The sequence below is a fragment of the Eschrichtius robustus genome, chromosome 15 (assembly GCF_028021215.1).
Source record: "Eschrichtius robustus isolate mEscRob2 chromosome 15, mEscRob2.pri, whole genome shotgun sequence".
NCBI lineage: Eukaryota > Metazoa > Chordata > Mammalia > Artiodactyla > Eschrichtiidae > Eschrichtius > Eschrichtius robustus.
The window spans coordinates 21,485,423-21,512,998 of record NC_090838.1 but is presented as its reverse complement, the minus strand read 5'-3'; the positions used below and the strand labels follow the sequence as shown (position 1 = coordinate 21,512,998).

Here is a 27,576-nt window from a genome sequence, read left to right as displayed (position 1 = left end):
TTTATACTAAAAGGAGAGGAGGTGTGGTTGTCTGTTGCAAACTTTTTGGTGCTGGAATGCTTTGTTCTTGCAGCTGTTTAGGTAGGTCTGGTCACAATGTTCCTACAAACCTCCAACAAGACAAATGTTATTCTCTGTTCTGCAACTTTTTATCTCTATATGAATGGAAAAGTGTTATACCTTTAAAGGTCAGAGCCCTGGGGCTAGCCTGTATATTTCAGGCTGTAGGCAACATTCTTAACTTGTAGCAAAAGTAATAGCATACAAAGGTTAAAGTAAAAACAACAAATAAAACAAAACAGACAAATTAAAAAAAGCTAGATCCAATGTGGAGTCAGATTTGTTCTTCCCTATTACATTTCTGGAAGATTTTATGGTCAATTCCTAAGTGGAAGCCTCATTACTGGAGAGAAAAAAAGTGCAGCCATCCATAGCCTCCCCCATCCTAGCCTAGAGCTATGATCCTAGGGAAGGCTGCAGGCTCCTGATACAGAATAGTTTCCATTCTTAAAAGAAAACAAAATCTTCCCAGAATAGAACAGGAAAGCTCTGTGTAGGTGGGTCTCCAGGTGCACCCCTTTTGAGTTTTCCTATCCTGTTTTGGTACTGTGCCATGGCACCTGGTCGCAGGGTTTACTGCCTGACTTTCTCTCTGACCCAAACAGTCTGAACATCCATTTCCATTCTCTCGTTCCCTTTGGCTCAACCAAGATAGGCTATAAATTTTAAAAGGACTGTAGCCAAAAAGCCTAGGGAGAAACAAAAGGGAACCAAATCCAGGAAATAAAAGACAGCTAAAGCTTACCAAAATAAGCAGGTTTCAGACGTTACAACAGCAAACTTGCCTTTTCCCTGACCGTGGACTCTGCCCAGAGATCACCTCCCGGCTCTCGTCCACCTCGCCCACCTGCTGCACCAGAGCAGGGTTCAGATCAGGACCCAGTCACACAAGACTTCTGGGAGGCACAGCAAGGGGGTGAGGTTGCCCTGCAGATTGCTTATGGCCCCTGAGGGAAGGCACTGCTCTCCTCACGTTTGCCTCCCCAGCACCAAGCTCACAGCCTGGCACTTAGTAGACTCTCAGTAAGGACTGCTGGTGAAGGAGTGAATGGATGGAAAGATAGGGAAGGAACGGGCGTGGGGTCAATACAAGCCCATAAGGTGCCATCTTAGTCCCCAGGCCCCCAGCCATGGGCCAGCAAGCCAGTGCCTTACGGGCTAACTCCCCAGGGCAAATCTGCACCACCCTTTGGTGGTAGCTAATCAGGAGTCTGTCAAAGAGGAAGTAATGGATATTTCTAGAGAGAGGGTCCTCCAAGGTGGATGAGGTGCCATGGCCCTGCCTGGGCATTGCCTGCCTAACCCTACCACAAACTCACGATATCTAGCTTCCCCTTTGAGCCCTGCTAGGTGATCCTTTTCTCCTGAGGATCCATCACAGCTTTCCCAGCCTTTTCTAGACTTTCAGGTTCTAATCCCTACACCTCTTTTTCCCTTGGCAAACAACCCTCAGCTTCTAAGCCAATACCTCACTAAGCCCATGAACATGGTGTCCACCTTCCCACTCACAAAGCATCAGACTGAGTCTGTGCCTCAGACTGCATTCTCTGTGGCCTCCTGCAGGATCTGATCCTGTCCACACCTCTCCCCATATCTCACATATCTGAAATTCTGGGCCTCTTTGAGGGCTTTCTTCTGAACTCTTCTCCAACCCTTTCTGGGGTTCAGGTTTTAGCTGCCCACTTTTGCTCCCATTCTCTTGGTGAATAATACAGAGGCACAAATTTAAAGAGCTTTCATTACCTTTATGTTGATGATTCGGTCAACAAATGTTTATTAAGCACCAACTCTGTGCTCAATACTTTACTAGGTGCTTGGGATGTATCAGTGAATAACGTCTCTGTTCTCATGGCACTTAACGTTATCACATATAAATATCACATTTACCTCTGTTGCACTTGTTTCAATTCCCCAGCTTTGTTATCGACGAGACATTTCCATAGAGATGTCCCACAGCAGCTGAACAGTATCCTGCCCAGTTCATCCTTTCCCACCCCAAGCTGGTCTGTACCCATCCCCGTTCTCCTCATCTCAAGAGCCTGCCCCACAGAGCCACCCTTCACTTTCCTACCCTTAGTGTTTTGTAACATCCATTCTTGTCTCTTCTTTTCAGCCATCATCTGCTTTTAGTGCAACAACATCCTACCTGGCTTCCCTAATGGTGGAATGGCTGCTACCCCCAGCTCTTCTGGCACTCATTCTCGACCCCGCACCATCACCAGCAAGGTCCCCCACAGTCTACAGGATATCGTCACAGAATTACACACGCCTACCGATGCTACACTGGCAACTTCCAACTCTACCCTTCCCACTTAAAGCCCTAAGGTGCACTGACTTACTGGCCCACGGTTGCAGGTCGTTAGTGACAAGTGGCAGGAATAGGATGAAGGTGGTCAAGCTCCAAGTGGAATACCTATTCTGAGGGGATTTTCTTCTTCACCAGGATAGACAGTGAAGAGTTGGGGGAAATGATTTTGCAAGGAAATGGGCAAATACATTAGGTCAGACCTCTTTTCACAGGGGAATATATTTAAAGAGTTCATCCAAGAGTAAGTAAAAAAGAATGTTAATATTTGTAAAGTGCTAGAACAGTGCTTCGCACATAATTAGAGCCATGTTAACTTAAAAAAAAAATAGATCAAATCTCTTAAGTATCTCAGGAGGAAGGGAGACCAGGAAACTTTATTTTTTTTAACTTGATGTGGTTAATGATAATCCCATGGAGCACATGAAGCTGTTTCTTAATGAATGTGGAAGTCTCAGACGTGGGTGTTTTTTTTAAAGGTCTGTTTTCATTTCTTGCTGATAGTCTCTTTTTACTTCCCAGTGTCCTAAGATCTCCTTTCTGGTTGTAGGGGAAAGAAGTTTATCCAACTTAGAGCTGTGTTACAATTAGGAGAGCCAAAGAAAGGGTCAGGGCAGGGACACCTCCCACCACTTAGCAGCTGGGTGGAATGTGTGTGCCGCTTGGCGGCAAACGCCGCTTCCGCTGAGGACAAGCCTCCCTGAGTTCTGTGGGAATCTGTGTGTGACAGATTCCTAGTACTCGGGAAAATCTCTGATTTGTTCGAATAGCGTAAGAAGGGTAACTGAAGTCCTAGAAAGGAGTAGAAGCGTTGTAGAAACGATACTCTCCTTTCCAACCAACCAGGTCCTCCAGGTACCTGAGGGAGAACGCGTCAGGGTCAGGGGTTTGAAAAGCCTGGGGAGGATTAACATTAGGGGGATTGGAGACAGCTCAGCGACCCCGACGGGCAGATGATGTTACACCTAGTCCCACCCTGCTTCAAACAGTGCCTGTGGTTATGAACTCCTATTTCTGTTGGAATCTACATCCAAACCTCTTGGTCTGGCTCATCAGACTCTCAACCCTAACAATATGGAGCAGAAAGGTCCTGCTGGGTCTCGGTGTATCTCCTCACTGTGCTGCAGACACAGAACTACCACTCCTATGTTCAAGCTGGAAAGCAAGATTCTTCACCCTCCTCCCATCCACCTGGCAAAGCTTGCCCCTTCCTCAGGAACCAGCCCAAACCCCAACTCCGTGGATCCTTCTGACACCGGGAGACCTGTGCTGCTCTCTTCTGAGAACCAGCTCCCCACACACACCTTAGACTTGTTCTCTGGTTGTCTAGGTCTGTGTGGCTTGTCTCTCCCACTGATTCTGAATGCCCTTCAAGCCTGAAATAACTTTTTCCTTTTTAACAGAAAGGTAAGTTTGAAGTCAAGTGGTCCTGATATGTGAATCCTAGCGATGTGACTTTGGTTAAGCCACCTGGTAATCTTCTGAGTGTTCCGCGTCTGTAAAACGGTTGGACGTTTGGCATAGGATTAAATATATGTGGAAAGTTCCTGCTCATGCTAAGTTTTCAAAAAACGAGTTCCATCTCCTTTTCCCATTCCTGCAACTTGCTAAGAGCTAACAGCTCTTTGCACAAAGCAGGTTCTTCCTGAATGATGTTGGAGCAGTTTGGACCATTATGTGCCAATTCAATCTGTAGAAGTCACTGGATGTCTCACCACCTAAGGGCCTCAAAGTTGAGGATGAGAATTACCTTGTTCATCCTTATACTCCCACTGCACATGGTGCTTTGTACCCAGAGGGTGTAAGTTAGCCTGCTGGATCCAGAAATTTAACGCTGCTAAAGTTCATGAAATGGAATAGCTCACACACTTTGAATGATCCACAGGAGCCCTAACCTGCAAAGATACCTGAGCTACTCCACCTCAGCCCCCTAGCCCAGGGTTCCCAAGCAAAAGTGCTCCTCAGCCCCCCTTACCCTAGTCCAGGCTGAAAAATCCAGTGAGGCAGTCTCCCAGGGAGAGCAGGTAGGAGGGGCTCCTCCCAGTAAGGGCAGCTGGAGAACTCCAAGCGAGGTTTTGAGGATGCAGTGGCCACCTCAGCCACTGAGGAGAGAACTACCCGGAGGAGAGGAAAGGCCTACGGGATAGCGAACACCACTAGCAGGACGCAGATGCTCAGCCCTCCCTTCCCCACGACTCATGCACCTGGATTGAGGAAGGAGGGCTGGACACGTATCAGTGTAGCACAGGCCGCAGAGAGTACCAACAGAATGGCGCGTTCCTGCCCAGAACCCCAAAGAGCCACCACTCTGAAAATGGGGGACTGGCTGCCCCCCTGGCCAGAACGTGAGCCTGCCCGGCAAGGCTGCTCTCATATTTGGGAAACTATTCTCGTTTTCTAGAAGAAAGCTCTGCATATTACACTTAACATCCTCTGCTGAAGCCAGGATACATGCAAGAAAGCAAGAACCAGAGGCAGCTCAGCTGTTTTACTAAGTCAGTGGAAAAGTAACAGTAGAGATTTCAGGTGCAATAAGGGAGACGGGGCCGAGCGGGCCCCAGCATCTGAGGCCCCACCCCCATGCTAGACAGCTCCAGTCCAGTCCAGCGTCTGAAGCGTGGTCCACATGTGTGTGCGTATGAGCACATGACCTATCTGGATGCCCCAGAGCATCTACTAAGTGTGCTGCCTCCGTGGAGGGCACCGGATTCCATGCCCAGCAGCTGGGCCTGAGAAGAGGCTGAGGAGTCGGGCCCTAGAAGCGGCCGAGCACGGTGGCTAACAGAGCCATGCGGATGTACATGCCATTCTCCGCCTGCCGGAAGTAGGCTGCTCGGGGGTCCGAGTCCACCTCCACACTGCAAGAAAAGGAAGAGTTACCATGTGGCCCAGGACAGCCTGAACAGGACTGAGTGCACTCCCAGAGCCAGACCCCCGCCCCCAAGCATATCCTCAATTTTGATGCCATGTCACCTTATCTCATTGACTCGGGGCATTGGGTGCATCACCACCATCTTCTTCTTGGCCCGGGTCATGATGTGGGGAGTGAGGATGAACTGGCCAAAGCACTGCGAAGCAGAGAGGGGCCCCGTTAGCACCTCCGGGCAGGCGTGGCTATGAGCCCACAAGCCTGGGTTCCACCCCCCGGTCCTTGCACTCAGTTATCGCAAGCAAGGGGCCCAGCCTCCCTGGCTGCCAGCCTCCCTGGATGCCCAGCAGCTCCGGCCCTGGCTTCTCCTCAACCCTCGTGCTCACAGCTTCATACTCCTGGGTAGAGCCGAAGCGCTCCTTCTGGATGCGAGTCATGTAGAGCACGTCAGTGTCGGGCAGCGCCTCCTCAATGCTCTCAAATTCCTCCTGGAGGGTGAGGCCCGGCCAGGGTGAATGTGGTGCCGGCGCTGACCGCCCAACCCAGGTCCCCCACGGGCTCCCAGGGCCTGACCTGCTTGGTGCCGCGGGACGCCACGAAAGCCCGCACGTTGGGGGGCATGCGCAGGCTGGGAGGCGCCACGTAGCGCAGGCTGACGCGATACTGGGTGAGCAGGCAGGCCAGTGAATGCACCGTGCGTCCGTGCTTCAGGTCCCCAACCATTGTGATCTGGGGAGGAAGCCAGTCACCAAGAGAGCCCCCAGACTGAGCACACCCCCACCCCCATTTTAAAGCTCTCGGCCTCAGGACCAGAATGTAGGCCTCGGAATGCAGGCAACATGCCCTAGAAATGCAGAAACCACCTCCCAACTGTCCCCCTCTCCAGACCAACACCAGGCAGGCCTCCAACCCCTGCCACCACCCTCACCGTCATGCCGTTGACCGTCCCAAGCTCCTCCCGGATGGTGAAGATGTCCAGCAAGGCCTGAGTGGGATGCTCTCCGACCCCATCCCCGGCATTGATCACTGGCCTCCGGCAGTGCTTGGCTGCCAGCTGTGAACATGGGGACAAGGAAGGAGAATCCTGTCTTCTGCGTCTCAGGAACCCCCACTCCCTGCCGCAGTCCCACTCCTCCTGCGTCCCCGCACCCATCTGGCCCGACTGAGACCGGCAGTCACAGGAAGTGTGGGCAGGAGGGCCCTTGTGTCCCTGGGTCCAGCCAAATCAGTCCTGCCCCGGCACACAGGCCGGCCTCACCTCCACTGTGCCGGGCTGGGGGTGCCGCAGCACCACGACGTCGGCGTAGCAGCTCATGGTCTGCACCGAGTCAGCCAGGGATTCACCCTTCTGGACGGAGGACGTGGCTTCTGAGAAGCTGAGCACGGCGCCCCCCAGCCGGGCCATGGCTGCTGCAAAGGAGCTGCTGGTCCGCGTGCTCACCTCGTAGAACATGGAGGCCATCACCTTCCCCTGGGGGAGGCGGGAGTCATGTGTGCACACACGTGTTCATCTTGGGGAGCGCGTGGGCTGATGCCTGCCTCCCCAACTTACGCAAGAGGGGTGCTAGAACCCTTTCCCCCAAACCTTCCCATGACCTGTTGTAGCCTTGACATTTCCACCATAGTGTCACTCTGAGCTAAAGGTCTGCCTCCAAAAAGCCATTGTTAAGAGTCTGAACGAGACATTCATTCTCTGGGAGAGAAGGAAATACCCTAGACTTCTCTCCCACGAATACATCAGCACCAACCAAGTGACCAGATTAGCGGGCCTGTGTGCTGGTGCTCAGGGCCTCGCAAGTCAGCTGAATACTGACCAGAGGAAGGCAAACATGGGGGCGGCCTAGAGAAGCAGGACCTCCCAGAGTAGGGCTTACCTATGGAGGGTGTGGACTCATACGAGGGGACCAATGGCAGGGGAGGGAGACCCCTCTGACCACTGCACAGCCCTGCTGACACGGGCCTGGATCCCCAGCCCACAGCCCTGACCCTGACCTTGAGAATGTCGAGGCTCCGCTCCTTCTGCACCATCATGCGCAGCGTGTGTGCCACATTGAACAGGTGAGACATCTAAGAAAGATCCCAAGTCAGCTGGAAAGGCGGTGGCCCCCAGAGGTCCTAGCCCCGGCTCTCCAGATCCTCTAAGCTCTGGGTATCCCCCTCCTCCCTCCCCCAGGCACCTGATCCTTGGTGAACTGCTGGACAGACAGGATATGTTGGCCCACTAATGAGTGCAGCAGGGGTGAGGTCTGGGGGTGCAGCAGGCCAGGGGTCCCCAGGTTCTGGGGCGACGCCTGTCTAGGTACTGGTGGTGGAGGGTAGCAGGTGCCATCAAGGGTTCCCATGAACTCTGCAGAGTGAGGGACGGGGCAGAAGAGGCTGGTCAGAGGGTTCCTCCTACCCAGGCCAGATCAGAGAGGTCCCCAAGGTGAGCGCGTGTTCCGGGGAGTCTCTCACCTGGCTCAGCTGCCTTCCGGAAGGTCTTCTCCTTTGGCTCCTCAGCTACAAAGAAGGCAACAGGACAGACGTAAGCCTGTGGCTGAGGTGTGTGAAGAGCCCCCGCTTCCCCAGGACTCCGGATCACAGTGTCTGTGTTAAACCAACTCACACCACAGCAGCTAAAGCAGGTTAGGTGAGGGCAGGAGAGACTGGTAGCTCTGGGCACGGACACGTGATTTCCCACAGGGGCTGTTGTGTGTGATCAGTGGTGCCCTCCCGGGACCCTCCCAGTTGGCAGAAGGATCCTAGGCAGGGGGAACGGCCAGGCTCACACCAACCAACAACCTGGATTTACCCCACGCTCTGCTGCCCCATGGGATCCCAGCTCCCAGGCGGAGGAACACAGCTGCCCACAACAAAAAAGGGCCTGTGAGAAGATGCCGTGGGATGCCTCCCTCATGCTGGGCAGGCTGATTTAGGCAAAGGGGGGCACAGCAGGTCAGAGGGCAGCAGGAAGGACAAGGTAAGTGGACAGAGGTGAGGTGCTGGGGGGTGCTGGGACAGTTCCTAGGCCACAAAGCCCCCAGCCTCAGCCCACCGGGGACACTGCGGGGGAGAGGAGCCCATCCCGACATGTCTCTAAGTCCAGGTGGCCCCACCCTCCACGTCATAGGACCTTCCTCTTACCTGGCAAACCTGGGTCAGAGGCTCGGTGGATTCGGGGCGGCAGGTGGAAGCGGCCATCGGGAAGCGCTGGGACGCCCCGGCGGGGCCTCTCCGGGGTCTGGAGAGACAACACTGGGTACTGACCTGACCCTCCTCAAATTCAATCCCTCAAGAAAAGCCAAACTGCTCCCTGTCTGCTAGGATTCTACCTCCATCATGTCCCCTCAGCCCCCCCTCCCACTGGGCTGCCCTCAAGAGGCGCGGGCCCACTGGCCTCTCCGAGACGTCTCTCTGGTTGGGTTAATAATGGGTTTGTGTTTCCTGTGGGAAGACTCCTAAACTGAGAGTTAATTCTGTGTTTTGCAGTAGAGGGGGCAGGTGGTGAGGATTTTAAGTGTTAAGTGACGAACGTTCCACCACCCCGAACCACCAATGAAAATGTTTATGCTGTTAGCCTCGCCCCTGACTGTACCCCCCAACCCCACCCCCGCCCCAGCCCAAAGCAGCACAGATACCGTGGTTAGCTCACTGGCGGCGGGGGCCGAGGGCGTGAGCTGGGGAACAGCCCCCTGCGGCCACTTGCGTACATCCTGTCCATAACCCGGTGGCACCAGCACCTGCGGACAGAAGGCAGGGGCGGGCAAGTGAGCCAGACCGGGGTCCTAAAGGGGTGGAAGCCAGCGAGAAGAAAAAAATGCCCTGGGGACCTGCACCCACCCGCACCCAGGACAGTTGAACGGGTAGTGGGACCACAGAGATGTGCTGGGGGCGGGAGGAGAATAGCACGAGCGGGTCACGACCGGCCCGGGCATGGGCCACACACATACCTGCCCATCAATATAGGCAACCTCTCCTCGCAGGACCACACGGCGGACGGTGCCTTTCACCTTCTGCCCTTCAAAGGGTGTCCAGTGGGCCTTGGAGAAGGGCATGTGGTTGGGGACGGTCCATTCGTGCTCCAGATCCACCTGCCAGAGTCACGGGTTATGCTGGGCACGGGCTGCAGCGTGGAACAGCTCCCAGGGCTGGAGAGCCCCTGCCCCCCGGCCCTCATCCCCACACCTCCACGAAGGTGTCCTCCTGGGGGGGCAGGTGGAAGATGCGCCGCGGGTTGTGGTGCAGCCGCTGCAGCAGGTCATCCAGGCTGAGCCGGCCCTCGCTCACTGCCGTCAGCAGCAAGGGCAGCATGGTCTCCAGCCCCGGGAAGCCGGGGGGTGGCTGGGGCCCACACTTCTCCTCCACGGCGTGGGGGGCTGGGAGAAGAGAGCATGACCCCCGGGACCAATCGCCTCCACCCACGAGAGGTCACGTACGCCACCAGGATGGTGCCTCACTACCAGCCCCGATGCTAATTTTTTCTGGGAATCAGAAGGTAGGGAAACTGGGACTGCTGTCATCTTTGCGCGCCCACACCTTTCACCCACATTCTCTCATTTACAGTTTCCTCATTTGCTCATTCGTTCTTTCAGTAAATATTTATCAAGCACCTATGACAGACCAGGAACTGTATTGGAGGCTGGGATCCTACCCAGATCAAGGCCCAATCTTCATGGAGCCCAAGGTCCTTGCCCGTGAGGATGGGGCACGAGCCCGCCTGGGCAGAGGGGGTTCGGCCTGGGCCCTCTCACCATGGTCGGAGGCAAAGCAGTCGATGACGGCCATGTTCTCCCATAGGGCTTCCACGTCCTGCCGGGAGCCAAGCTCAGGCCGAACCTCCCCCTTCCCGGGCCCCAGATGCTCCAGGTCATCGCGGCTCAGGAACAGATGGTGGGGCGCCACCTCACAGGTCACCGGCAGCCCCCGTGCCTTTGCGGCTTTAATCAGCAGGATCTGGGGGAGAGCAGGGAGACCTCGAGGAGGCCTCCCTCCAGGCCCCACCCTGCAAAGTCCCCGCAGCCAACCTCCCCTCTCGGAAAGTCATGGGGCAGATGTGCTGGGTACGGGCTCCAGGCTCCCCTGCTCGTCCCCTGCCCCTCTCCTGCCCCCAAGGACTACCCTGATCACCTGGAGTTACTGGGAAAGCAACAGGGGCACCTCTGCTGGGCTCTCACCTCTTCCTTCCGCGCCACGTGACAGATGTGTACCGAGCGCTGGGTCAGCTGTGCCACCATGAGGACGGCGGCGACACTCTGCCGCTCTGCGTGGGCCACAATGGGGAGGTGGGACGGCCACGTCTCGAAGTGCTGGGGGCAGGAAGAACATTCTGGGACCATGCAGAGCCCAAGCCCTCACGGAGCTCCTGACTCTCACTGCTGCCAGCCCACTGTGCGGGGCCCTCAGGCCAGGAGGTACTGGTTGGCTGCCTCCTCTCACCTGCCCACCCCTACCTCCATCCACTGGGCCACACTGTCCAGCCGCAGCTCAGAGAAGGTCTCGTTGAGGTAGAGCTTCAGCCCTGCAGCAGACCCAGCCACAGCACCCAGGGTCCCTGCGTTTTCCGACGAAGCTCCGAGGAATAAGGCATAGTCACAGCGGGCGCCGGCCTCTGCCAGCTGGAGAGGGTACATTTGAGATTAGGCCCCTCAGCACCGGTGCCAGCTTGGCACCCATGCGTGGCCTGGGCCCCCGGGGAGGGGCAGAGGGAGCAGGGTTCAGGGAGGTGGGGGAGGTTGGTGGGGGCATGTGGGTCACCAGGAAGCAGGAGAACAAGGGCTCACCTTCTGTGCCAGGGCCAGAGCAGGGGCATCGATAATGGGGGGCCGGGTATTAGGCATGGCACACACCATGGTGATGCCCCCGGCCAGGGCAGCCGCTGTGCCTGAGGCAAAGTCCTCCTTGTGGGTCCCCCCTGGTTCCCGCAGGTGCACGTGGACATCAATCAATCCTGGGAGAACACGGAGGCAGCAGATTAGAGGAAGATTCCGAGACACGAAGGGCATCAAGGAGGTGAACTGGGGTGGCAGGAAGATAAGCAGCGACTGATACGAGTGAGAGGTGGTGAGGTTCGTCAAGGGCATCGTGGATGGAGGAATAAAAGAGCTTAGAGTGAGGAAGATTCTGGGCCCTCCCCACTCTGTACACTCCAGGGCAGAGTGGGCCCCACGGCCATCCTTTGCTGCACCCAGGGTCCATGCCAGCTTCTACCAGTGTCCAGAAGCCAGGTTCTCTCAAGAGATGCACTTACCAGGTAGCCGCACGAGCTTCTGGGAGGTCATGCAGTCAACATGCACCTTCAAAGGAGGGGCTGGCCCAATCTGTCCTAGGGCCTGCAAGGTGGAAACCACGGTCAGCTTTGACTTAAGGGCAGCCTGGGAGGTGCAGATAGGGATTGGGTTTTCCCATAAAGCAGGCTTCTGCCTCTCTAAACCCACCTTCTCTCTCTGCAGCCACAAAGCTTGATTACTAGCGTGGCTGTTTCGTACTGAGGTTTCCCAGCCCCAGGGCACGCTCACTTCTCCCTCCTCCCCCACTGACACTGGCCGCCCCCTTCCCGGCACCCAGGTGTCAGTTACCTCCACAAACAGTTTGGTGCACTTGATATCGATGATGAGGGGCACGGAGAAGTCAGCGGCCAGGCGCCGGGTGCGGTAGCCCTTGGTGACGAAGGAAGAGAGACGCCGGCCCCCGGCCCCGCGCATGGACAGGTTAATCACTAGCTCGAAGTTTTTCTCAGCGAGCTGCTCCAGGATGCTTCGCTGTGGTGGACTCTCTCCATCCACTGCTTCTTCAAAGTGCCAGTCCACAGCCGTTACCTGTGGCCCAGAGACAAGGTCGGGGCCAACTTGAGCCTGGCAAGGGCCAGGAAGGCCAAGCTGAAGGGAGGAGAGGCGGCCCAGGAGCCCATGAGGAGGACGGAGACCAGGCTACCCCTCTTTGCTACAGGCAAAGCATTTTTCTTGACAAGAAAGGTATCTACACTATGGTTACCAAGGACTCTGTGGTATGAGCCCACACATCACACAGAAAGATAAAATTCTGGAAGGAAACATGCCAAAATGTTAACAATGGTGGGGAGATCATGAGGGAATTCTTTTTTTCTCTTTGCTTCTCTGTATGTTCTACTGCTCTACATGGAATATATAATTTGTACAATGACAAGAAAAGCAGGGGAACAGGGAGAGAATTCCTGGGTGCTCTCACACCCTTGGAGAGCGGGCAGCGTGGGGTAGGGCGGGAGCAGCCCATACCTTGACACCGTGCTCTGTATAGAAGTCAGCAGTGCCCAGGCTGGCGTAGAGGCTGTAGCCCAGGCTCTCCAGCAGTCGCACAGTTGGGAGCAGCTCACTTTTGTTCTGAACCAAGAAGGAGGATGAGGCTGTGTTTCCCCCGTCTTCCACTTCAAGGTCAGCCCTGGCCCAGGGAGCCAAGGCCATCTGTCCCCCCAGCTTCAGGCACCCCCCGGATTCTGTACCTTATAGCTGCCAATGGTCAGCAAGATGTTCTTCTTGGGGATCTTAAAGCCAGTGCTTAGCATGGCCTTGAGGTAGGCCTCACAGCGGCTCTCCCCAAAGCCAGCCACTTCCCCGGTACTGGTCATCTCCACACCCAGCACCACGTCAGCACCCGCCAGGCGGGAGAACGAGAACTGGGGCACCTGAGAGAGCAGGAGGTGAGTGAGGCCCAGGCGTGAGGGGCCCATATCCTGCACCAGTGGGGTGGCCTCAATCCCCTCTCTTGGCCTCCTCCAGACAGCGGGGTGAGCCTTCCCTGTGCTGCTCTACGTGAACCCACCAATCATCAGCTGCTTCCCAAACACGCTCGGCTCCCCTCGGTCTCCACGAGGCTACTCCCTGGCCTTGGAACACTTCCTCAACAAGCTCGTCCAATCTCAAATGTCACATCCTGACCGTCCTCCAAGGCTCATTCCAAATGCCACTTCTTTTCTTGAGCCTTCTTGAGTGTCACCACCCTCTCTGGAAATTGCACCTCCTTTAGCGTTTTGTTTTTATCTCTACTATGCAGGTTTATCACACAGTTCTAGAAACAAGCTGTTTCTGGACCCGACTTCTCTTGCCTCCCATCACTAGAGGGGAAGCTCCTAAGGGACAAAGACCATCTTATTGCCCTGACGGCCCAGGAAGGCCTTGCCCACAGGAGGTGCTTGGTTTATACGTCGACTGACATACAGCTTGTGCAGGAGATGAACTCCCTCCGCTATTTGCCTCCCCGCTGACTGCTAACCTCGGGCTTCAATCCTCCTTACCTTTACTCCCACGACTCCAGAGCCAGTCATGAGCCCCACAGGCTCCACTTCTTCCCCCATGATGACCCGTGTGGCCAAGGCTACTAGGTCCACACCCAGTGTCTTGGAGACGAAGGGGAAGGAGCGAGAGACACGCACGTTGCATTCAATGACTTTCAGCTGGTCGTCCTGGGCAGAGAGGGATTGGTCGGGCCTTCCACAGGTGGACTTGTGACACCACCCCAGTGACCTTGGCTCTTCCCCTCACTCATCATTCTGTGGGTCATCAACCCGGGACAGGGGGCAGGGTGACTGTTACAAACCCTGACAATACTGTGGGCTTGAGCTCTGACCCTGCCTCTCCAGCTTTCCTCCTCCAATGAGGGCTCCCTGGCACCAGAGCCAGCACAGAACAAGGAGGCACCACGGACCTCTGGTCCCTGCCTTCAGCCCCCTCTTACTACCTTGGCAATGAGCTGCAGATTGAAGGGTCCTGTGACCTGCAGCTCCTGGCCCACAGCGTGCACGATGGCTTTGATCCGCTCCAGGGTTTTGGCAGTGATGTCCTGCGGCGGGGTCACCAGCGTGGCATCACCTGAATGCACACCTGCGTTCTCCACGTGCTCGGAGATGGCAATGGCTGCCACCACACCATCACAGGCCACAGCGTCCACATCAATCTCCTAGTTGGGGGGGTGGGGGGCGGGCGGCGTGCAGGGCAATGTGATGTAGAGCAAGGGCCATTTTCTTCTCCCACTTGCCCCCGCAGGAAGCTTCCCTTCCTTTAAGAGCCCTGGCACAACCCATCCTACCCAGCCCACTGTGCCTACAGACTTCTGTAGGACCAGAGAGGGGAGTCGCCTCCGAGGCTGGGAGCCTGCCTGCCGAGACTTGTCTGCAGCCTCCCACCTTGGCCTCCTGGATGAACTTGGAGATGACCACGGGGTGCTCCTTGGAGACAGCTGCTGCACTGCTCAGGAAGCGCTCCAGGTCCCCATCGGTGTAAGCCACATTCATAGCAGCACCACTTAGCACATAGGAGGGGCGCACGACACAGGGGTACCCCACGGTCTGGCAGAACTGGCGAGCAGACTAAGGGCAAATGGAGCTTAGCTGGGTTGCTCACACTCACCCGTGACATCATCCAGCCTCCAGCCCCCCACCAGGCCCCAGCCCACCTCTAGGTCACTAAGCTCCCTCCACTGAGGCTGGCTGATACCAATGGTGTCCAGGAGCCGGGAGAACTTAAAACGGTTCTCAGCTGAGTCGATGGCTTCAGGGGAGGTGCCCAGCACGCGGCACTGTTGCCGATGCAAAGCCATGGCCATGTTGTTGGGCAGCTGCCCGCCCATGGACAGGATCACGCCTTCAGGGTTCTCTAGCTCATAGATGTCCATCACCACCTACGGTGCAGGAGGAGAAACAGGTGTTGGTAGCAGACAGGGTCAGGGGTCTGAGCCTTCTTGCTCACTGCTCTTCATCCTTCACCCACTTCCCCTCAAACCCCACAAGTTCCAAACAGTCTTGGGTCCGTCAGCCACTCCTACTTGACTGGCCTCCCAGGCTAACAGGCAGCCTTCATCCGTCTCACCTCAAAAGAGATCTCATCGAAGTAGAGTCGGTCACACATGTCATAGTCGGTGCTGACTGTTTCTGGGTTGTAGTTCACCATGATGGTTTTATACCCCATCTGCGACAGCGAGGGGAATGACATTCAGCAATTAGGTGGGAAGAAGAGCACCGAGAAAGTAAAGCCAAAGCAGTACTTCAGAGAGTACCGCCTCAGCTGTCTCTGAAATTGCTGTACAGGACGGCTGCCTTGGGAGGGAAGTAAGACCAGCAATGAAGGTATCGGAAAAGCAGATACAGAGTTCTGGAGAGGAACCACATGTGAGGCACAGGATGGCCTAAGGGGACCCCCCCAACCCAAAGCCCTGTGATAGATGTAAGGTGCAGCAATGACTAGAAAGTGCCAGGATTGAGTGCGGGTGGAAGGCAGCTGCCAAAGCTGATTAGAACAGCAGAAAAAACCATATGAAAGACTAGCTCTTGGACCTTTCGGAGCTGCTGGATGCAGCCCACAGCACACCAGTCAAACTCGACGCTGGAGCCGATACGGTAGACGCCAGAGCCCAGGACCAGGACATGAGGCGTTCGAAAGCTGAGGTCATGGGTGGTGCCCCAGTATGTCAGGTACAAGTAGTTTGTCTGGGCTGGCCATTCAGCTGCAACTGTGTCAATCTGCTTCACCGCTGGGCAGATCCCCAGTTCCTGACGCAGCTTGCGAACAGCCAGCTCTGTGCTAAAGAAGAAGGGTCAGAAACATAGGCCCTGGGAGTGGGGTATGGACCAAGTAGAGGGCGGAGATCCCAGGCAGGGATCAGAGAGCAAAATTCCCAGGGACAAAGGTCAGAGGTCTCCAAAGCTCCCCACACCCTCCCCTCTGAGGGCCCCTCACTGGTACGAAGGTTCTCTGCCCCACACTTCTCAGCCCGAGGCCCTCCCCGCCATCCCTGACCTGAGAACTGCGAGGGCAATCTGCTTGTCTGAGAAGCCGAGGCGCTTGGCCTGCTGCAGCAGGTGTAGGGGCAAAGACTGTCCACGGTGTTGCTCCAGCAGCTGGGTGTGTGCTACGATCCGCTTCATTCGGTGCAAGAACCAGCGGTCGATGCGAGTAAGTTCATACAGGCGATCCACCGAGTAGCCAGCCCACAGGGCAGCTGCCACCACAAAGATGCGCTTGTCTGTTGGAGTCTCCAACTCCTAACGGGGAGAGGGCAGACAAGCTAAGCCTCCGTTTCCTCATCCGTAGAAACAAATCTAGTGATACGTCCTCATAATAATGAAAAATGAGAAATGAAATCACTGAATTCTCAGCAAAGTGAAAACACAGCAAAGGTCCACAAGTGACTGGTGCTAGTATTACTGGTAACAAGCTCAGGGGCTGGGGACAGAGAGAAGCAGGGTCTGTTCTGAGGGTACTGCCAGGGGAAGGGGAGCCACTTACCATATCACTGACGGGCTTGACTGTGTGATCAAAGCCCACGCAGTTCTCATCCACCATGCGCAGAGCCTTCTGGAAGGCCTCCTCAAAAGAACGCCCAATGCCCATGACCTCACCTGGAGGGATACCATGTGAGGACTGAGGGCCAGAGGGCAATGCAGGATCTTAGTTGCCCAACCAGGGATCGAACCCACACCCCCTGCAGTGGAAGCTTGGAGTCTTAACCCCTGGACGCTGGACGGCCAGGGAAATCCCCAGAATGTCTGTAGTTTACAGTCAAGTCCCACAGTGGTGGGATTTATGGTGTTTCATTGAGAATCTTACACTTGCACCTCTTCTTCCTACCATTTTCATGTTTTGTGTTTATTAGTGAAGTGAAACTAAAATGCCTAAAATGGGCATGTGGATACTGGAACATGTTGCAGTTTTACCACAGAGGCCCCATCCCTGATGGGTTATCCAGTTATTTGGTTTGCTTTATTCATATTGTGATGACACCATCTGGGATCTGGCTCATCCTTTAAAACTTTTAAAAAGTCTGGATAACAGGAAGATGATCCCATTACTCCATGAATCCATCCAGAGCTAATCACATTTACAACTATCACTTTAGAGTACTTCCTCCTGGACTTTTTTCAAATATGTTTTATACATGATCATAGTAGACATACAGCTTCTATCCTGCTTTTTCCCTCATGGTAAGCTTGTTCCCACATTCTATGTCACTTTATTACCAGCAGTTTAACTCCTGTATGATTTACCATAATGTAACTGCTCACTTACTGTAAGACATTTAGCTTTGATGTGTTCATCATTCTAAGTGAGGCTGTGATGTTTTCTGTGCTTTAGGTTATCTCCTTAGGATACCTTTCCAGAAGTGCATGGGCAATAGGTAAGATAAATCTTCTGGCCCTTGATAAGTATTAGTGGCTTTATAGAAGTTTGCGCTTTACAATACAAAGTATAAATTTAACCAATCTTCTAAGAAGTGTGTATAATCATTTAAAACAAGTTTTGCTAATAAGCAAAAATAATTATCTCATTTTAACTAGATTTCTAACTACTAATAAGAGGGAACTTCCCCCACCCCCCAGCCCTGCTTATTGATTTCCTGTTCTATAAAGTTTTGTTCATGTCCTCTGACAATTTACCCTAGGGTCTTCAAATATTCCTTACCAAATGTATTTTTCTGTTTACAATCCTAGTATTTGTTTCTTTAAAAAAAATTTAAAAACGCCAAGATGGTACCAGTAATGTTAAGTAAGTGGAAGAGTGATTTTGTTCAATTCCTTTGTAATGTGGTTATATTATAAAAGTTTTTATCTTGGGTAAAAGAGAAACCCAATGCACTCATACATGCAAGCCTAGAAAAATCCTGGAATCATATATATCCCCAAATTAATCGCTGTATGACAAGATTACAGGTGATTACTCTTCTTTGGTTAAACTATCTTTTCTAATTTCTCAATGATTCATGTATCTTACTTGTATAATAAAAGTTACAAAAAGTTACCATGGAAGATCACACTCCAAGAACACTCAAATAGATGTAAGATACTTAAAATTAAATGTCTCATCTAGGAATCAATTTTTGATTGTCCTATTTTCAATCCACTTCTTTTAGCCACAATTTATGGCTTCATTCCCACGCTTATTGTAATTTTTACATAACAGAAATTCATCTCCAGAAGGAACATCTTGGCAATCTTGTAAGATTTCTAAAAGTTCTGAAATCATATCTGAGCTTAGACTTACGTGTTTAAAGGCTACTATTGTCTTAATGGAAATTTGGAGCACAGTAAAATGCTATTATCCTTAGCTAGTGGCACTTTGGTACACGCACATGCTTGTTTTAATGGAAATGCTTTGCAGGACAAACTAAGGCAATTTAAAGGGTCAGTATAAGGAAGCATACTAACTCAATCCCAGCATGCTCTCCACTGCTTGGAGGCTGACCATCATGCCCATTTATTATTCATTACTAAGTGTCCCTGTTTTTATGAAAAGGTGTCTGATGTCCTGCTCTGATCTTAGACATTGTATTAAAAAACATTTCATTTAGTGACCATGGCAGGAAGTGCCCAGAGAAGGAGATACGCTCAGCATGGCTGCCACTGCGTTGACTTGGCCTTAGAAGTGTTCATAGGAAAACAGCAGTCATCGTTTCCCTGAAGCAATCAGTATTTAAACGAGCATGGAGAACAAACTGTCACTGGTAATAACAGCCTAGTGACGAGGCCATGGGCAAAATGCCATGAAATGCCGTGGGTGGAGTTTCATGGAACTGGTCTCACCCATGACAGGCAACGTAAACAGAGGAACATATGCAACTAGCAACGGATCTAGTTTTCAGTTCTTGGCTCCGCCCTTTACTCAGGCACACACTTTCCTTCTGTGGGCACCTACTTACTCATTTGTAACATGAGAGAAATGAGATAGTCCGATGGCTATCACCCCATCCCAAGATTTTTGACATGCCATCTGGGGAGTGGAGGTAGCATGTGTATTCTGACAGATTTCCAGATGCCTTTGATCCCCGCCCCTGAGGAGGACTGCTATCTTAGTTGGAAATATCCCTATTAGTTCTGAGAAACCGTGTTCCCAAGAAGCTGCTCATATAGGAGCTGAAAGATCATGCCAGGGAACTGACTCTATGACATTCTAGATTCTTGGGACATGTGGGACCCCATGAGGTGATCTGGGGAGGGGTCTCTTGGGATGTGTCTCTCACCGACACTCTTCATGCAGCTCCCAATCTTTGTGCTGACGCGGAGGAACTTGCTGAGGTCCCAGCGAGGAATCTTCACCACACAATAATCCAGACTGGGTTCAAAGGCTGCTGTTCCCCCTGTCACCGAGTTCCTGGGAGCCATCAGGTGAGGGTGCCAGAAGGACAGAGCAGGAGATGTAAATGGTGAGCTTCCAGATAGTTCTCTCCGTCCCACACACCCAGCCAATGTCCTTTCCATGTTCCCTGTCCCATAATGTTTTTTTTAGCTCCCCACCGCCTTTCCTCCCTGATCTCTCCCCAACCCTTGTACCTGAGTTCAGGTAGGGAGATGCCCAAAGCCAGCTTGGCTGCCACATAGGCCAGTGGATAGCCTGTGGCCTTACTGGCCAGGGCGGAGCTGCGAGAGAGCCTGGCATTCACTTCAATGATGTAATACTGCAAAGACAGAGAACAGAGAAAGAGTTACCAGATAACTGGCCTAGAAGGTCTGCCTAAGAAAGGTCTCCGAAAGGCAGGAAAATAAAGCAGCATCCTCCAACCCAAGGCCCAAACCTACTGAAGATAATCCCAGCTTCTACTCCAGGGTCTGTAGGGTTAAAGGGCCTCTTGGCCTAGAGGCCCCAAAATTATGGAAGGCGGTCCAACAGCTACAGTATCAGCTCCACGGCCTAGAGTCTCACCTGCTCAGACTCAGGATTCAAGGCATACTGCACGTTGCACTCCCCAACAATTCCAAGGTGCTGAGTCACCTTGATGGCCGTCTGCCGCAGCAGCTGGTACTCCCTGTCATTCAGCGTCTGGCTTGGAGCCACCACTATGGACTCCCCAGTGTGGATGCCCAGTGGATCTAGGTTCTCCATGTTACACACCTGTGAAGGGAGAGTCCCAGAGTGGTCACTGCCAAAGGGAGTCAGGAGAGGTAGGAGGCTGCATCCCAGGGTCCTGTTGCCCCTGGAGACGCACCCATCCTGGGTCTGAGGGACATCGAACTCTCAAAGATGTCAGCCGGACCCCGGCTCTTACAAGAACTCATACTGCCTGACGCTACGCCCCTCCTCCGTCACTCACCGTGACACAGTTGCCATAGGTGTCTCTCACCACCTCATACTCAATCTCCTTCCATCCTTTCAGGGACTTGTCTACCAGCACTTGGCTGGTATGGGCAAAAGCTGGGGCCACGAGAGCAGAGAGCTCCTCTTTGTTAGAGGCAAAGCCAGAGCCCAGGCCCCCCAGGGCAAAGGCTGCACGCACCAGCACGGGGTACCCCAGTCTCTCGGCAGCTGCCTGGGCCTGCAATGAGCAGAGACAAACAAATGGGATCAGGCCTTGACCGCATGCCGTGCAGAGGGCTCCTGGACCCGGAGAGAATACGGTGTCAAGGAAACGACACCCGTCTACCCCAACCGTGCCTCAAACCTGCTCAAGAGAGTTTGCTGCCTCACTGGGGGCCACGTGCTCTCCGATCTCGGCCATCCTGGAGGCGAAGGCGCGCCGATCCTCAGTCAGCTCAATGGTCTCCACAGGTGTGCCCAGGACCCGGACCCCATACCGAGTGAGCACCCCAGCCTTGGTCAGCTCCACACCACAGTTCAGAGCTGTTTGGCCCCCAAAAGTCAGTAACACGCCATCTGGGCGCTCATTACGTATCACCTGAGAGAGGAGAGAGGAATAATAGGCATTAAGACCCTGGGGTTAGGGAGTGGATCAAAGAATTTGGAAAAACCCAGAGTGACACAGGATCCCCCTGCCCACGTGGGTCCCCTCCTCAGCCTAGCCTCACCCGAGTCATACCTGGGTTACGTAGTGAGGTGTTATTGGGAGGAAATAGACCTTGTCAGCCAGCCCCTGGGAGGTCTGCACGGTGGCAATGTTGGGGTTGATCAGCAACGTCTGGATGTTTTCCTCCTTCAGGGCCTTGATCGCCTAGGGGGACAAAAAGGGCATATCGGCCTCGAATGCAGAAGCAAGATTTTCAGTCTTAGACCAGTATTTCTCTTCCTCTTCTCCCCTCCCTGGACTCTCAGTCCCTAAAAACCCACTTCTGTTCCTCACCACCTCACCTTTCTGCACGTTCCCCAGATCTCCTGGGTCACTTCCTCCCTACAACTAATGTTCATGCCTCAGCCCTATCTGCTCCTGAGGGCCACACACCCAGAGGGTCAGGGACGCACGTGCTTTACCTGAGAGCCTGAGTAGTCAAACTCTCCGGCTTGGCCAATGGAGAGGCCCCCTGAGCCCAGAATCAGAACCTTTCGTGGTGGTGGAAGCCCAGAGCCTGGGGTGGGAATCCCAGGGAGACAGAGGCGCTCAGCCAGCCGCTCTCGAACTATGGAGGCAAAGAAAGTCATAGAATGTTAGAGCTGAATGAGACCCGAGAGGTCATCTAGATTAACCCCTCACTTTACAGAAGAATCAAGAACAAGTCATGCCTCTAACGAGTGGCAGAGGCAGGACCAAAAGCCAGGACTTGTGATTCTGGGTTCCTTTGAATAGAAGAAGCATAAATGAATCATCTTGGCCTGACTGCCTTCCCACCCCTCCCGCCTAACCTCCCAAACACCTATCAGTTTCCCGAGACAGGTCCATCTTATGCCTCTCCTGGAGCCCATTCTTAGATCCACAACCCAGTTCTACTCGAGTGCTTACCTGTCTGGCCCCCAGGGTTACTGGTGGTGGCTTCTTTCACAGTGTCCAGAAAAATATCAAAAAGAAGTTCCATATCTGAAGGGCCAGCCTGGTGCTCTGGGTGAAACTGGACACTGTTGAAGAGAGTGGATCACGAAAATTGCCATCATCATCGGCAGCCTTGGAGGTAGGTAGTGGGAAAGATGACGGGGGCCACTGCTGCGGTTTACTTTTTGATTTTCAAGTCCCAGTGGGCTTCAAAGCTGTACAGATCCAGTCATCATGCCAGAACCACCCAGGCTCACCTGAAGAAGGGCAGGCTCTCATGTACAATGCCTTCATTGGAGTGATCATTGGCGTTGGTGAAAAGAGGAAGCCAGCTTGCTGGCAGTGAGTCTGTTTCCACAGCAAACCCATGGTTCTGGGATGTTAGAAAGCAGCGCCCAGAGCCCACCAGCAAGCATGGCTGGTTATGGCCTCGGTTCCCATACCTGGAGATGGAAACGTACTGAGTCACAGGCCCCTTTCACCCTCCCTTCACTACTGTACCAAACCCAGCTCTTGCTGATCTCACAATTCTCACCAACCCCCACTCCTATTTCAACACTAATAAACACCAACTCTACTCCCATTCCCAAGACTCCCCACACCTCATGTCAGTGGTGTGGGCACTTCCTCTCCCCACAAGTCCCACCTCATCTTGTAAGTCTTGGCCCCAATGGCTAAGGCCAACAGCTGGTGTCCCAGGCAGATCCCAAAGACAGGTCGGGGGTTTGGTTCAGATAAGACACGGCTCAGTGTGGATACCACGCTGGGATAGGAGGCGGGGTCGCCAGGGCCATTACTCAGAAAGAGACCCTCATACTCTGGAGTGGGCAGAAAAGATGATGTCAAAACCTGTGGTCCAACTAGAGAGAAACACCACTAGAGCAAAAACCCTTATCGCCACCTTCTTCCCTACAGCTCATTTTGACTTTCAGCAACTGGACCAAGGGCCAGATCTTCCACCCATGCTGTTTGTCTGTGACCTTGTACAGACCTAAGCTACTCACCCTGACTGTCTAACGCGTGGTCCCAAGGTACCACAGTGACCTCTGCCCCACGCTGGCACAAGCATCGGATCTGATTATACTTGAGGCCACAGTCCAAAGCAAGGATCCGAGGGGTACCCCCTGAATTGAATACCCGTGGAACCTGAGGAATAAAGGGCGACGGTTGACAGCTGTGATTAGTAGGTATAATATGCGCACACCAATCCCTACCTTGGAGGCCTCTTCTGGTTCTCCCTTAAGTGTTCACCCCCGAGTATGGGCAGACTATAACTACTGTGCTTAGTCTGGAATACTCTCCCACTCTACCTCTGTACCTTAATGGAGACCTCTGGCACCAGGGCACGGGCATTGGGGTCCAAGAAGGGCAGGGTTGAAGGCTCCGTCCCATCCTGGACCAGCTTTCCCAGCAGAGACCCTTGCTCTCGCAACTTCTTAGTCAGCTCCCGAGTGTCCACTCCTGCCCAAACAGCAGACTCTGAGAGATCACTCCCCCAACGCAGTCACGCATGACGTTAGACTTCCATTCCAGAGCCTGAGTCAGACACAGCTGTTCTATGGGCATCAAAAATCCCGGGCTATCCTGCTGGAAGTACCCTACCATGAAGTACTCTTGCCCTCAAATATCACATCTGAATTGAACCACCACTCCAGATCTGTTTACAGAAAATAATACCAAGGGACAAAAGAACACGCTAAATGACAATACAGGAATGTAATCAATAAAATGCAGACTGTGGGGTACGCTAAAGGAAAATCAACTGTTTGTGTCAAATAGGTTACAAGGCCCATAGAGTAAAGATTATCAACCAAATGCAATGTACAGTCCTTGTGTAGACCCAGATTCAAATAAACAAACAGTTTTTAAAAAATCAGAAAATTGGAGAAATTTTAAACATTCCTTGTATATTTGATATTAAGGAATTACTGTTAATTTTTTAAAGGTTATGGTAATGTTACTGTGATCATGTTTTTACAAGGATTTTTTTTTTCATAGCTATTGAACTATCTGTGGATGAAATGATATTATGTCTGAGATTTGCTTCAAAATAATCTGGGAGTTGTAGTAGTGGTGATGAAATAAGTTTAGCCCTGAGTTGATGAAGCTGGGGATTCATTATTCTACTCTCTCCTTTTGCAGGTTTGAAATTTTCCATCTGAGAGCTCAGTTCCTTCCCCCAGCTCCAGCCTCCAGTCTAAAGCTTTCGGATCAGGTACATTGTATCACAATCTTGGACTCAAGTCCCAAGAGCCCACAGAGTCCTTGATTCTTTCCATCTGGGTATCTGTGCTCCACTCAGACACCCCTGTGCTTGCACCATACCTTGTAGGCCAGGTATGCCATGCTGTTGCAGCCACTCATGCAGGGTACGGGTGGCACTCCAGTGGCTGGGTGTGGGGCAGCACTCTCCTACCACCAGTCCTGCCACGTGGATCCCCGAGGATTCAAACCACTGTCGATGGGAGGAGGAGAGTGTGAGAAGCTCAGGGCCACACACCTCCCTGTAGGGCCATGGACCCTGTACTTCAGCTGCACTGAATGACCTGTCATTCCTTTAACATGCCAAGCACCTCTTGCTTTTGCCTTTTATCAGCAATGCTGTCACCTGCATGAAACACTGAACACATGGGCCTGGGGTGCCTGATTAGTCATTGAAACGACATTTTCCTTTTCCCTTCCTTTTCTTCTATCCCCTTTTCCATGAAGTCACCCCCATTCTCACCCACTGCAGCTTCTGTCTCCTCCTTAGAGCTCACCTAAGTTCACTTTGTTTCTATTTGACTTGCTATTTCCATTGTATTACAAATGTGTCCAGATGTCTTCATCAGAGAACTATGAACTCAAGAGCAAGGTACCTGACACATGATAGTAGTCAGCGTTTACTGAGGGCCCACTTGGTGCCAGGCATTAGAATAGATGCTGGGGGAGGAGCATGAGCATAAAAAAAGACAAGGTCCTGTGTTCAGAATGTTAATTTGCTACCTAGGGAACCAGAAAATTAACAAAGTAAGGTAGATAATACAAGATCATAATCACAGGGTGTGATAAAAACAGTGTAGAATAGGCAGGGGCACAATACCTTACTAAATAAAAACAAAGGTTCAGGGTGCAATACTAGGAATTATACCACCACCACCCACCCCCACTTCGTAAGGGATTATCATTAAAAAAAAAGGTAATGTACGGCTTCCCTGGTGGTGCAGTGGTTAAGAATCTGCCTACCAATGCAGGGGACAAGGGTTCGATCCCTGGTCTGGGAAGATCCCACATGCCGCAGAGCAACTAAGCCCGTGAGCCACAACTACGGAAGCCCGACGGCCTAGAGCCCGTGCTCCGCAACAAGAGAAGCCACCACAATGAGAAGCCTGTGCACCGCAATGAAGAGTAGCCCCCGCTTGCTGCAACTAGAGAAAGCCCGCATGCAACAACGAAGACCCAACACAGCCGAAAATAAATTTTAAAAAAAAATTTAAAAAAAAAAGGTAATGGGGGCTTCCCTGGTGGCGCAGTGGTTGGGAGTCTGCCTGCCGGTGCAGGGGACACGGGTTCGAGCCCTGGTCTGGGAGGATCCCGCATGCCGCGGAGCAACTGGGCCCGTATGCCACAATTGCTGAGCCTGCGCGTCTGGAGCCTGTGCTCCGCAGCGGGAGAGGCCGCGATAGTGAGAGGCCCGCGCACCACGGTGAAGAGTGGCCCCCGCTTGCCGCAACTGGAGAAAGCCCTCGCACAGAAACGAAGACCCAACACAGCCATAAATAAATAATAAGTAAATAATAAATTGCCATATCTTTAAAAAAAAAAAAAAAAGGTAATGTAAATTTGCTATTCAATGTTAATTTGCTACTCGATAGATAAGCTTATAATAACTAAGTAGAGAAACAGATTATTTATCTGGGAGAAAGTGGCATATTTAAACTACATCTGCTTAGTGGTGGAAGGTTTGAAGAAACATGAATGTAATCTGAAGGCTAGTTTGGCAGAACCCTCCATGGCTAGGTGTCTGCACATGGACAAGTGCATTTACAGCATATGTACTACAAAAGCATCCGTGGTGGGCTGGTGGCTCCAGGAGGCCTTACCTTGGTTCTGTCAGGGCCTCAATTTTGCAAGGGTATAAACTCAACTTTGACATCGTATCTAGAGTTGACAAAGTTGAAGACTTACGTCAATTAACCAAGATAGTGCATTATAAACTAGAATGCAGTGAATTTATACAGAATGCAGTGAATTTATGTGATGAGGAATGGTTCTTCCAGGAATACCAAGCATGTCTCTTTCCTAGAGTTTCCTTTTCTAAGTGTCAGGGTGATTGGGAAAGCATATTAAGAATTAAAGGCTCAGTAACCCTAGAATTAGGACAAAGTGAGTTTTGAGGAATCCTACGCTGGAGGCTATGGCTACTCTACAATTAACTTGTGTTGATTTTTTTTTTTATTACTTGAACTCTCAGAGGGCAACTTAGTTTCCAAATTCCAGACGAGGAGGAATAGGAGAAACCTCACTGAGAAGGAAACTGAGTTTCGTATCTACATGTAAGAACTCTACTGAAAAGTGGTAAAGAATGAGGCAAGGTAAGGAAAGCAGGTTTAGAAGATGATAATCAACTTCATTGGTTTGGTAGGTGAACTGTGACCCGCCATCACTGAGAAGGGTGTAACCCTAGTTTCCAGTCTCTTTCCCATTAATTTATGCACTCTTAAAGCACTGCTCCCATCACATCACTCTGCTGCTAAAAAATTTTCACTGGTTCCTTACTAGAGCCCAGACTCTTCACCTTTGCCTCCAGCACTCGGTGCTTCTCAAGGTGTTACCTAACAAACCCTGCAGAGTGCCTGTCTTATCACTTTAGTGTGTACCTGCTTTCTCCAGAATGCCTAGCGGAATGTCAGTGCCTTCACTAACAGTTAACAATTACTGATTTGAAAAGGAATGTAGTGAAAGCATTGGATGTGGCTACCTTGCTGAGCCCGAACTCATCCACTTCATCTGGGGGGATGCCGTAGTTACCAATCAGAGGATATGTCAGCACTAAGATCTGTGCTTTGTAGGAAGGGTCAGTGAGGGCCTCGGGGTAGCCGACCATACCGGTTTGAAACACTGCAAGAAAGAGGCAGAGCTGGGGCTTAGGCAGGGCACTCTTCGGAGCACTGCCCTGAGCGACGAGAATGCCCCAGTGGAGGCTGCCCTGACCGTCAGGGATAAAAGGGGTCGGGCTGGGGAATGGCGGGGGAGGGGGTGTGCAGGCGGGGAAATGGCGGGGTCTGAGCAGGGCAGGCTGGGCAGAGAGGGGCAGCAGAGAGTGGGATGAGGTCGGCAGCCAGCCCGGACTTGCTTACCCACTTCCCCGGCAGTCGACACAGCGGCCCCAAAGGGCTGGCCCCGCAGGACCGACCCGTCCTCCAACACCAGGGCCGCCATGGGAACGGAGCTCAGAGGCCGGGGTGATTACAGAGTAGCGGGAAACGCAGCAAGCCCCAGCGGATGCTTGAACCACGTGAGGACGGCGCGCCCGGAATCGGTCCACGTGGCTAGCCGCGCCGGTGTCTGGATCAAGGGCGGTGTGGACCGCGCAGAAGCCCAGGCACTCTGGGCGGCGGCAAACTGCGGCGGCGCGGGCAGCTGGCGGCGTGAGGGGCGGGGCCAGGAACGTGAGGGGCGGGGCCAGGGCAGCGACAGGGTTGGGTCACCTCCTCTACCCTGCGCGAAG

The 27,576-nt window shown here is 52.8% G+C and overlaps 1 protein-coding gene across 1 annotated transcript; it reads right to left on the bottom strand.

Annotated features, from left to right (window-relative positions):
• Nucleotides 1–4,838: 4,838 nt before the first annotated feature.
• Nucleotides 4,839–27,566, bottom strand: CAD (carbamoyl-phosphate synthetase 2, aspartate transcarbamylase, and dihydroorotase). The gene is made up of 44 exons (XM_068563913.1): nt 27,206–27,566; nt 26,827–26,966; nt 24,192–24,321; nt 23,185–23,327; nt 22,871–23,012; nt 22,513–22,684; nt 22,124–22,309; nt 21,840–21,952; nt 21,374–21,519; nt 20,985–21,116; nt 20,610–20,843; nt 20,262–20,483; nt 19,874–20,062; nt 19,504–19,628; nt 19,194–19,324; nt 16,466–16,578; nt 15,977–16,221; nt 15,514–15,760; nt 15,050–15,148; nt 14,637–14,861; nt 14,368–14,550; nt 13,923–14,141; nt 13,480–13,647; nt 12,688–12,870; nt 12,464–12,568; nt 11,789–12,028; nt 11,461–11,542; nt 10,994–11,160; nt 10,664–10,828; nt 10,388–10,519; nt 9,965–10,166; nt 9,399–9,589; nt 9,164–9,304; nt 8,852–8,953; nt 8,358–8,454; nt 7,689–7,733; nt 7,412–7,581; nt 7,227–7,301; nt 6,493–6,705; nt 6,163–6,288; nt 5,808–5,963; nt 5,621–5,722; nt 5,339–5,433; nt 4,839–5,223 (listed from the first exon to the last, which is right to left on the bottom strand). The coding sequence occupies exons 1-44, from the start codon at nt 27,285–27,287 to the stop codon at nt 5,121–5,123; spliced, it is 6,678 nt and encodes a 2,225-aa protein (XP_068420014.1). The 5' UTR covers nt 27,288–27,566; the 3' UTR covers nt 4,839–5,120.
• Between the last annotated feature and the right edge of the window lie 10 nt (nt 27,567–27,576).